This window comes from Schistocerca americana, chromosome 8 (assembly GCF_021461395.2).
Source record: "Schistocerca americana isolate TAMUIC-IGC-003095 chromosome 8, iqSchAmer2.1, whole genome shotgun sequence".
NCBI lineage: Eukaryota > Metazoa > Arthropoda > Insecta > Orthoptera > Acrididae > Schistocerca > Schistocerca americana.
The window spans coordinates 488,195,910-488,208,321 of NC_060126.1; the positions used below are offsets into that span (position 1 = coordinate 488,195,910).

At 44.2% G+C, this 12,412-nt stretch overlaps 1 protein-coding gene across 1 annotated transcript in view; it reads right to left on the minus strand.

Moving 5' to 3' along the window:
• LOC124545983 (translation initiation factor IF-2-like) overlaps positions 1 to 12,412 on the minus strand; it is a 132,393-nt gene that overhangs the window by 10,988 nt on the left and 108,993 nt on the right. The window contains exon 4 of the mRNA XM_047124948.1: positions 4,967 to 5,225. Within this exon, the coding sequence (XP_046980904.1) occupies positions 4,967 to 5,225 (259 nt within the window). The remainder of the gene's footprint in view (positions 1 to 4,966; positions 5,226 to 12,412) is intronic.

Sequence of the window (12,412 nt, forward strand, 5' to 3'; positions counted from 1 at the left end):
GCAATGAATACTTACTTTCCTTAACATGAGTAACCCCAGAACATTGTTCGATATGACATTACTGAATGAAAACATGCAAAATATGTCAACTTACTGATTTGCTCTTCTCAAGGGTTACAATGATTCTAAGTGCTAATGTGGCTTAACTAAGTTGTTTTAGGAATTCTAAAAAGTGTTTTTTCCTGCTTAAATCGTCATTATTACGGCAACCTAAAATTTTTGAAGTTCCCACTCTATTTAGTATTTTCTCGCCATGTGTTACGCTTCCCATTGGTAACGTGAGAGAGCCCTTGCAAGACAACACCACTGAAAATGACAATTAAAAGTACTAGTGTTGTACAAGATTCGTTTTCGAGTCCAAAAGGAAGAGATCTTAATATCTATGTAGGACGTAGAGAGATGAGAATGTTTTCTTAGATGCAGCTGAGTATTCAGTTCAGTTAAGGTTTTCTACATGGCTATTTGCTATTGGCATGGAATTTATTTAGGAATAAGAATGGGAGGGATTCCAAAAATTTCTAACTAATGAGTCGTAAATGATCAACAAACCCAACAAGGACCACTTGGGTTTTTTGTTAAAATGAGACTGAAGATTACATTTTAATCCAGTTTGGGACCGCACATAGATCAATATTAACATTGTCGATACTTGTTCTCAGATTAGTTACTTTGGACCTAAGTATACTGACGGAAACTGGGACTGAGTGCTTCAAATTAACGCAATTAGTGGAAATAGTCGCAAACATTTTGCTGATGCAGTGAGATGGGGTGATCGAAAAACAGTGAGCATTCATTCTGGAAGCAGCAGAATAGCAGCTGTAAACATGGACGCGGAAGGTATTACTGTATTTGCTGTATTTGTTGTATTTCAAGACGAGAACTACATTTGTTAGCCTAATTCCTGATACGTGGTTCAGAAAACGCCTACGAGGCTGCTTTAGAGTCGTTATTATGCCAACGAGAATATAAATCTCTATAAAGTGCTCTCGCTGCGACGTAAATCGTGCGATAGTCTTAGCAACCCACACTTACACACGATGTGATTAATTTTAATTCAAGGTCGCAGGAGATTGCAGGAACAAAGCGGCTGTAAAATGTATTATTCACCTAGAGCCACCTTCAACTGTTCTACAAAGTCATCGATGCACTGAGCGAAGAAAATTGTCAAGTGACGTGGCATACGGCAGTTCGATGGCGTAGTACCATTGAAAATGAAGCATCTGATCTAGAAATTAATACGCACAGCATATGGATCTTGAACAACAGCCTTTTGTGTCACTCTTCGTGCCAAAAGTACTCAATTTCGGGAACGAATGAATTGTATTTTCCCATACCCCCTCCAACAAACGCAAGTATCCCATTGGTCTACCGCACTATAGATTCTATATGTTCGTCTCATTTCATATGACATATTTGTGGGGCTCCTAAATATTCCAAATGGCGTGACATGCTCCAGATACACAGTGTGTCCCAGATATATCGCTACAAACTTCGAGGTGTTGTGAACTGTGTCTTAAGAAGCAAATCGAGGAAAGGTATCCGTGTCCAGAAATGTCATCCGACGACGCTACAGGGCGTCGAAGTTATAGGCTGTGGCGCTTAACACTAGGCTACCGCTTCAGCAGCAAACGTGACGTTGTAAGATGACGGACCGTAGGTGGAAAGTCTCGCAACGTTGCTTGTTATTCAGTGATCGCGACTGATTGCCACGATCGCCAGTGGAGAAGACGGAGCTAGCTGCTATGCACAAAGGCATTGTCTTGTATGAATGCGATGCTGCGTTGCCCTGGTGGATGGTGGTTTCAGACATGAGTTTTCATCTGCAGTTTATTTTTATCCTGGAATCCTTTAAAAATTTCCAATGTTTTTCGGCAAACAGGAGAAAAATAAACCGCAGATGGCTACCCATGTCCAGAACCATCATCCACCAAGACAACAGATCGCAGCATTCATAGGAGGCGAGGCCTGTCTACGCATCAACTAGCTCCATTTTCTCCACTGGCGATAACAAACAACATCGGGAGACGTTCCGCCTACAGTCCGTCAACGTACAGAGTCACGTTTTCTGCCGAAGGGGTAGCCTAGTGGCAGGGGCCGCAGCCTATAACTTCGACGCTCTGTACCATCGTGGATGACGTTTGCAGATAGGGGTTCCTCTCCTCTATTTGCCCCTCAAGACAGCCTCTACAACCCCTCGAAATTTGTCGCAACATTTCTGGGACATTCTGCAGATCGTAATTGTGTAACTTTCTACTATTGCATCTTTTCTTGCTCTCATTGAATTTGGATAAGTGCAAGATAATGTCTATAACTAAGTGAAAACTTTGCTTAAGCCTTGCTGCATCTCTTTATGATCTTTCAACGGCAGCATTTTCATGTCTGCAATGGATCTAATAGTACTGCTTTTGTGTTTACTGTGAACATTAGTTGTCCTATTACAATTCCCCGGGAGACGTCCGATGTTAATTTCCCTGCCGATGAACATGCGCTGTCCATTAAAAGTAATCGATTATGTTAAGTCAGCAGTTCACAGAACCAAAAGCATATCCGTGAAGATTCTCTGCATGATTGTATATTCGTTAAAAACTAACACTATTTCCAGAAATTTAGGAAGCTGTGCTGTACCTCGTCGCTGGTATCTACTATTTACATAATATCGTGCGTGAATAAGGCAAGATTTATTTCTGACAAGCAGCCGCTCTAAAATCCGTGCCGTCACCATAAAAGAAGCTTGGAAATTGCATGTCGTCTGTTCTTGAGTCTCAGGTATTTAAGTACACGGGAATGTGTGTGATAGATAGTACTGTTATCGAATAGCTGAAGACTGTGGTGGGGTAGTGGAGAGGAGATGGCTGAAATAATTTAATAGTGGGTGGCTTCGTGGTCATTTTACATTTTGGTGCGACGAAACTTCCGATATTACATGAATACCGAGACCTTTTAGTTGCACAATGTTGTTAAGCAGGTGAAGTAGCAGAGGCCATCGTCAAGTAAATATTTAGGACAAGGTAAAAACAATGGCGGTGCTCTCGTGTAGTGTACAAAAGATACTTTTTGTACTGTTGTCTTTTATCTTTGTTATTCGTCCCGCAGTATTGTGATAGTTTCTCAGCATGTCGGGAAAGCTACTTAGTGCAAGTCGCGATTACATAGGAAACCAATATAGTAGTCAACTACACGAACGCTAAGCGCTGTAGTGCTAGGAAAGAGACAGTTATCCCCTCATACGTGTGCTATACTTAAAAGGGAAATGCCTTAGCTCTAAAGATTGAAAATCGAATACACGAGATCTGTCTGGTCTACCACGTATTAATTTTGCTTATCTTTAAAGCCTTGCATTCATGTGAAACTTGTCTGAAGATTACTGAAGCACAAGTTAGTGTCCAAGAAAGACAGTTATGACCATCAGATTCAGAAGGGTCAGAAATGTTCTACTAACAGGGGAAAAGTTGAAAACGTACTTGAATCAGTGCATGTTAACACACGCAGAACTAAAAGAACCGTGTTTCACGAAACAGTTACTGTGTAGTCGAGCGTTTTAGTCCCATGCCAGTGCCACAGCTTCAGTAAAGTGATTAAAACAGAACGAAATGGAAGAGTTCGTGGAAATGATATTGATAATGTGATCAATATGGTATTAAATGGTGGATTACTACAGCGTGTACATATCGAAAATGATGTGGCTCGACCAAGTGTGCGTAGTGTCCATTCCGTGATGTTTTAATCATTTCACTGAAATTCCACATTTGTACAGGGTCACCGAAAAGTCCTTTGATGTTTGAAAAGGCACTAATTGACGTAATGATGTAGTCACAGAGGTAAACAGTGACTCTCATGTCTGAAATGACATGGGGCATTATTAACAGCAAAAACGAGTGTATAAATCGGCCAGCAAATGGCGATGGACAGCCCGACGTCAGTGATGCCACATGAGAGCAGTATATAAAATGAACTGTAGTGAGACAGACAGATTATTCCTAGCCTGGCTGATAAACACCTGCTGGAAGCTCCGATTTTTTTGCAGGATGGCGCTCCACCCGATACTGGTACACGTGTGAAAGATCTATTGCACACATCGTTTGCTGGGGACCGCGTGGGGAGCCGCCACTGCCCTCATGCTTGGCCTCCCACAACTCCAGACCTCAAACGGTATGACTGTCGGTAGTGGGGCTACCTGAAGTCGCAAGTCTATCGCGATAGTCCAACCTCAATAGTGAAGCTAAAAGACAATTTCCGACGGCAGTTTGCCGCAATATCTTTGACATATTGTTCAGTGTTGTTCACCACATATCCCTGGACTGCAGGTGTTTTCGATGAATGGTGGCCAAAACGCTGAGAATTTGTCGGAAGGAAAATAGCCTTTCATAAAAATAAATTATTATGCTGCTTATTACTTTGTATGATATGAAGAAGTAGATCATTTTGTGCTCTTTGGTTTCGTTAAAATTTTATGTCATTCCTAGCACTGATGTGAATTTTTACTTCTCTAACTACATTATTCCGTGAAATGTTGAATTTTCAGATGTTAAAGGACTTTTGGGTTACCCTGTACTCCGATGGCGGATAAGGGGAGAAAGTACACAAACGCAGTAACTTCAATTTTCAGAAACGCGTTCTGAAACTTGCGCATGCGTTAATATATAGTTCTTCAACCAAATGTTCAATATTTTCTCAAATAATATATAATTTATGTCTCTTATAAACCAGCTGGGTAGGATCGTTACACGGTATCGTTTCATCAGAGACATGCGCTGCTGTAGTCCATAGATTTGAAAGCCTTCGGATTTTACACACAACAGAGTTTTATAGCTAAATAACTTTGATGGGCTGCAGAATACACAAATCTCCATATTTAGACATAATTTTCATTTGGTTTCAACCGTTCGAAAAGGGCAGCAAGTCGGCGCAGTCTCAGGTGTGAAGTACGGGAGGCGACGCCATAGCCACTACTTGCGGCAGTTAGTACCTGGAGCCGCTGCCAGCGCTGCCGTCGCCGTCGTCCCCGCCGCTGCCGCCTCCGGCGCCGCCTCCGCCGCCGCCCACGCCCGCTCCGGGGCCCACGATGGCCTCACCCACGGGGACGCCGGCGATGGCGGTGGCGACGGGCCGCGAGATGGCCAGCCCCCCGGGGCCCACCAGCGCCATGCCCTGGGGGCGGCTCGCCGCCACGCCGCCGATCCCAGCGATGCTCAGCCCCACGGGGCGAGCCTCCGCCACCGAAGAACCTGCAACCACGGGCGGCACTCTCAAGGGTGACACGCACACACACATATATACACAGTCATGCTCATAAATTAAGGATAACTTCAGAATGTGGTGCCACACAACGTGGCACTACTCAAAATTGGCGCTAATAGCATAGGCACATAAGGAACACACACGACACAGATCTGTAAGTCCACGGTATTGGTGATAAGTTGAGAAAACCGTCCCGAAACACATGTGCTACAAAACGCCACTGTTTCCTCCACATGTACCCCGACATCAATGTGGGATATGATCACCGTGCACGCGTACACAGGCCACACAACGGGTTGGCATACTCTGGATCAGGTGGTCGAGCAGCTGCTGGGGTATAGCCTCCCATTCTTGCACCAGAGCCTATCGGAGCTCCTGAAGTGACGTCGGGGTTTGAAGACGTGCAGCGATACGTCGACCGAGAGCGTCCCAAATGTGCTCGATCGGGCTTAGGTCTGGAGAACAGGTAGGCCACTCCATTCGCCTGATATCTTCTGTTTCAAGGTACTCCTCCACGATCGCAGTTCAGTGGGACCGTGCGTTATCATCCATCTTGAGGAAGGTGGGACCAACTGCTACCCTGAAAAGGTAGACATACTGGTGCAAAATGACGTCCCGATACACCTGACCTGTTACAGTTCTTCTGTCAAAGATATGCTGGGGTGTACATGCACCAATCATAATCCCACCCCACACCATCAAATCAAGACCTCCATACAGGTCCCTTTCAAGGACATTAAGAGGTTGGTATATGGTTCCTGGTTGCCAGACGAAAACCCGGCGCAAATCACTGTTCACACTATACCTGGACTCCGTGAACATAACCTGGGGCCACTGTTCCAATGACCATGTACTATGTTCTTGACACCAGTCTTTATGGGCTCTCCTGTGACCAGGGATCATTGGAATGCACCTTTCAGGTCTCCGGGCGAATAAACCATGTCTGTTCAGTCGTCTGTAGACTGTCTGTCTGGAGATAACTGTTCCAGTGGCTGCGGTAAGGTCCCGAGCAATGCTACCTGCAGTAATCCGTAGCTGTCTGCGGGCACTGATGGTGAGATATCTGTCTTCTTGTGGTGGTGTACACTGTGGACGTCCCGCACTGTAGCGCCTGGACACGTTTCCTGTCTGCTGGAATCGTTGCCATAACCTCGAGTTAACACTTTGTGGCACACGGAGGGCCCATGCTACGACCTGCTGTGTTTGACCAGCCTCCAGTTGCCCTACTATTCTACCCCTCATAACATCATCAGTACGTGTTCTATGAGCCATTTGCAACACACAGTCACCATTAGCACGTTTCAGAACGTCTGCACACTTACTCGCTGCACCGTACCCTGACGTGCACCAACACACCTCTGAGTATGTGGACTGGTGCCAGCACCACCGTGCGACGACCGCAGGTCAAATGCACCGCATGGTCATACTCCGAGGTGATTTAAACCCGCAAACCGCTCACCAGAGCGTTGTTTCAGCATGTATCATCATATTGTAACAACGATAGATATTGAAAAACAACTTTCGCATGTATGGATGTAAGGTAGGGGTTCATGAAGGTAGATTAAAACTTCGAGCCGGACCTTTGCCTTTCGCTGACAAGTGGTCTACCGACTGAGGTACCAATGTAGTAGCCGGCCGCGGTGGCCGTGCGGTTCTAGGCACTTCAGTTCGGAACCGCGTGGCTGCTACGGTCGCAGGTTCGCATCCTGCCTCGGGCATGGATGTGTGTGATGTCCTTAGGTTAGGTTTTAGTAGTTCTAAGTTCTAAGGGACTGATGACCTCAGATGTTGAGTCCCATAGTGCTCAGAGCCATTTTGAACCAACGTAGTACCTCGTCTCCTACCTTCCAAAGCTGAGGTGAAGATGTCAAGAGAGGTTGTCAGTTGTGCATGGGTAGCTGAGTTGGTAGAGCACTTACCCGTGAAAGGCAAAGCTCTTGAGTTTGAGTCTCGGTTCCGCACACAGTCTTAATCTGCCAGGAAGTTTCACATCAGCGCACCCTCCACTGCAGAATGAAAACTGGATCCTGGCATATGAGACGTTCTAAAACGTAAGAAAATATTATTTTCAACGAAAACTTAAGTTTTTTTAATGGACACCCTGTATTATTTCTTACACAATCAATATCATGAAAAATCATAAAAAGAATGGCATTAGTTGCATAGCAATACGTCAGTTACATACTGAGAAACTGCAGAGTGACGCTGACGCTCGAAAGAAACGAAAAGCGCGGTTACTGCACATCCCTAGATGCAAAGTGTGAATCCCACGTTGCTCGTGAACGCGATCTGATTGACTTACAAGAATGCAACAAAAGCTGTACTTACTGGTGCTTACACTGTTGGTAAATGGACTCGAAACGATACAGATATCCTGTCTCAGAATTACGTACAACTACCATTTACTTCTCTGTTAGATCTTGGTCAGCCTTTAATTATGAGTACCGTGGCTGATGGTACTGGGGTCTTCGTTACCGTTAAGTCCATTCTACTACTGTAGTAAGATCAGTAAAGCACGCAAAATCTTTCCTTATTTGCACTGCGTGTGATTGGACATTTTTATTGCATCCGGTTCACTTATTAACAGTGTAAATAACAATAAGTACAGAGTTTGTTGCATCGTAGTACGTCAGTCACATCACCATTACGAGCAACGTGGGGTTCACGCTTCCGTGTCAGGATGTGCAATAGTGGCGCATTTTGTTTATTTCAAGCGTCAACTTCGCTTTGCAATTTCTCGCAATGTAATTGAAGAATTTCGATACCATCAACGCCATTCTATTTGTGATTTTTCCTTTTATTGATTGCGTAAAAAATAATATGGAGTGTCCATTTAAAAAGAACCTTAAGTTACTGTCAACACTAATATTTACTTACGTATTAAAATGTCTCATATTATTTTCTTTCATGACCCTATGCCTTACACTCACACCTGTGAAAAACGTTTTCAGTATCTGTTGCTGTTCCAGAGATATTTGCCGTGCTGCTTCCATAGCCGTGCATAATTGCGTAAGTGTTGCCGCTGCACGATTTTGTGCACAGACCGACCTCTGGACTACAGCGCATAATTGTCAGGTGAGATTTATGTCGGGTGATCTGGGTGACCAAACCATTCGCTCTAACTGTCCATTATGTTCTCCAAACCAGTCGCCAATAACTGTGGCTTTGTGACATCCCATCGTTGTTTGGGAACATGAAGTCAATAAATGGCTGCAAATGGTTTCCAAGTAGCCGAACGTAATAATTACCAGTCATTCATTTGGACCAGAGGACCCAGTCCACTCCATGTTAACATAACCATACCACCATAAAGCCACCAACACCTTGCACAGTGCCTTGCTGACGACTTGGGTCCATGGCTTTGTAAAGTCTGCACTAAACTTGTACCCTATCATCAGCTCTTAGCTATTGGAAACTGATAAGGCCCCGGTTTTCCAGTCGTCTAGGGTTCATCCGACATGGTCACGAGCTCAGGAAAGGCACTGCAGGAAAAGTTGTGCTTTTAGCAAAGGCACTAGCGTCGATCATCTGTTGTCATACCCCATCAACGCGAGATTTTCCCGCATCGTCCTTGGTGGATATGTTCGTCGTACATCCGACATTGATTTCTGTGCTTATTTCACGCAGTGTTGCTTGTCTGTTAGAGCTCAAAACTCTAGATAAACATTGCTGTTCTCGGTCGTTAAGTGAAGGCCATTGGCCACTACGTTGCCGTTGTGAGAGGCATTGCCTGAAATGTGATACGAGGGCAGTACAATAAGTAATGCAACACATTTTTTTTCTCGGCCAATTTTGGTTGAAAAAGCCGGAAATTTCTTGTGGAATATTTTCAAACATTCCCGCTTCGTCTCGTATAGTTTCATTGACTTCCGACAGGTGGCAGCACTGTACGGAGCTGTTAAAATGGCGTCTGTAACGGATGTGCGTTGCAAACAACGGGCAGTGATCGAGTTTCTATTGGCAGAAAACCAGGGCATCTCAGATATTCATAGGCGCTTGCAGAATGTCTACGGTGATCTGGCAGTGGACAAAAGCACGGTGAGTCGTTGGGCAAAGCGTGTGTCATCATCGCCGCAAGGTCAAGCAAGACTATCTGATCTCCCGCGTGCGGGCCGGCCGTGCACAGCTGTGACTCCTGCAACGGCGGAGCGTGCGAACACACTCGTTCGAGATGATCGACGGATCACCATCAAACATTTCAGTGCTCAACTTGACATCTCTGTTGGTAGTGCTGTCACAATTGTTCACCAGTTGGGATATTCAAAGGTTTGTTCCCGCTGGGTCTCTCGTTGTTTAACCGAACACCATAAAGAGCAAAGGAGAACCATCTGTGCGGAACTGCTTGCTCGTCATGTGGCTGAGGGTGACAATTTCTTGTCAAAAATTGTTACAGGCGATGAAACATGGTTTCATCACTTCGAACCTGAAACAAAACGGCAATCAATGGAGTGGCGCCACACCCAGTCCCCTACCAAGAAAAAGTTTAAAGCCATACCCTCAGCCGGTAAAGTCATGGTTACAGTCTTCTGGGACACTGAAGGGGTTATTCTGTTCGATGTCCTTCCCCATGGTCAAACGATCAACTCTGAAGTGTATTGTGCTACTCTTCAGAAATTGAAGAAACGACTTCAGCGTGTTCGTAGGCACAAAAATCTGAACGAACTTCTCCTTCTTCATGACAACGCAAGACCTCACACAAGTCTTCGCACCCGAGAGGAGCTCACAAAACTTCCTCATGCACCCTACAGCCCCGATCTCGCACCGTCGGATTTCCATATGTCTGGCCCAATGAAGGACGCAATCCGTGGGAGGCACTACGCGGATGATGAAGAAGTTATTGATGCAGTACGACGTTGGCTCCGACATCGGCCAGTGGAATGGTACCGTGCAGGCATACAGGCCCTCATTTCAAGGTGGCGTAAGGCCGTAGCATTGAATGGAGATTACGTTGAAAAATAGTGTTGTGTAGCTAAAAGATTGAGGAATAACCTGGTGTATTTCAATGCTGAATAAAACAACCCCTGTTTCAGAAAAAAATGTGTTGCATTACTTATTGAACTGCCCTCGTACTATCGGCAAACTCTTGGCAGTATGGATTTCGGGATATTGAATTCCTTACCTTTTTTCTGAATGAAATGTCCTATGCGTCGTTTCCCAACTACCATTCCGCGTTCAAAGTCTGTTAATTCACGTCATGCGGTCATAGTCACGTCGAAAAACTTTCCAAAAGAATTACCTGAGTTGTGCAAATGAAAGCTCCGCCAATGCATCGTCATACCAGGTGGACACGATACTACCATCCCCTGTGTACTTGCCTACCGCTGTCCCATGATTTTTGCACTTCAGCGTAAGTGTTGTCACTGTGTTACCCTCACGTCGTTGGGGTCATTAATTTTTTGTCCGGCGTGCTTATCTTCCAAGCTCAAAACCACTCGTAGATTTAATCATGGAAACCGTACTCACTTGTACCTAAGAACACTTTAGAAAATGTTTAGGTATCTTTTTTCAAGTTCCTGCAACTCAAATGATCTTTGAACATTCCCGCCGACGTTTTCTGTGCTTACGTTCCCTATCCCATGTTACTTTAAATCGATAACAATCTACATACTTCAGCAATATTCAAGTATGGGTAGTATAAATGTTCTGTAGGCGATATCTAACAAATCTTCAGCGATACCAGAATATCCTTCCTCTGCACATAAACCTTGTATTTTTCATACCAATGACAGATCTACTGCAACGTTAACACCTTGTGTTCTCGCACACTGTTGTATTTTTCAGGCTTTAGTTGTTATTCATTAACAGGCAGTTGTCGATGTGTGTTCAATGGAGATATTTTGCGGAGATCTCACTGGATATTTTTGTATTGCATTTCATAATAGCATTTAATCATCTCTCCAAAGTGTTAGATTCGTATTAACGTTATTCGTTACGTCAGCGGAATAGAACACTATCCTGAAGAACACACGAGATCATCTTTCGTCTTTGTTCCTCACTGTCCACCCATGAATACGTAATGTACCGTCATTATCTCGAATCTCAACTTTGTCAGCTATACACATGAGTATTTGGGGAACATACTTAAGTACTGGCTATGAATTTGAAAGTGTGCATCAGTACCATGAAGGTGACTGTGGCTAGTGCAGTGTTCTGTTTATTGTGCTACGTTGTTGTTGTTGTGGTCTTCAGTCCTGAGATTGGTTTGATGCAGCTCTCCATGCTACTCTATCATGTGCAAGCGTCATCATCTCCCAGTACCTACTGCAGCCTACATCCTTTTGAATCTGTTTAGTGTATTCATCTTTTGGTCTCCCTCTACGATTTTTACCCTCCACGCTGCCCTCCAGTACTAAATTGGTGAGCCCTTGATACCTCAGAACATGTCCTACCAACAGATCCCTTCATCTAGTCAAGTTGTGACATAAACTTCTCTTCTCCCCAGTCCTATTCAATACCTCCTCATTAGTTAAGTGATCTGCCCATCTAATCTTCAGCATTCTTCTGTAGCACGAAATTTCAAAAGCTTCTATTCTCTTCTTGTCCAAACTATTTATTGTCCATGTTTCACTTCCATACATGGCTACACGCCATACAAATACTTTCAGAAACGCCTCCTGACACTTAAATCAATACTTGATGTTAACAAATTTCTCTTCTTCAGAAACGTTTTCCTTGCCATTGCCAGTCTACATTTTATATCCTCTCTACTTTGACCATCATCAGTTATTTTGATCCCCAAATAGTAAAACTCCTTCACTACCTTAAGTGTCTCATTTCCTAATCTAATTCCCTCATCATCACCCGATTTAATTCGACTACATTCCATTACCCTCGTTTTGCTTTTGTTGATGTTCATCTTATGCCCTCCTTTCAATACACTGTCCATTCCGTTCAACTGCTCTTCCAAGTCCTTTGCTGTCTCTGACAGAATTACAATGTCAGCAGCAAACCTAAAAGTTTTTATTTCTTCTCCATGGATTTTAATACCTACTCCGAATTTTTCTTTTGTTTCCTTTACTGCTTGCTCAATATACAGATTGAATAGCATCGGGGAGAGGCTATAACCCTGTCTCACTCCCTTCCCAACCACTGCTTCCCTTTCATGCCCCTCGACTCTTATAACTGCCATCTGCTTTCTATACAAATTGCAAATAGCCTTTCGCTCCATGTATTT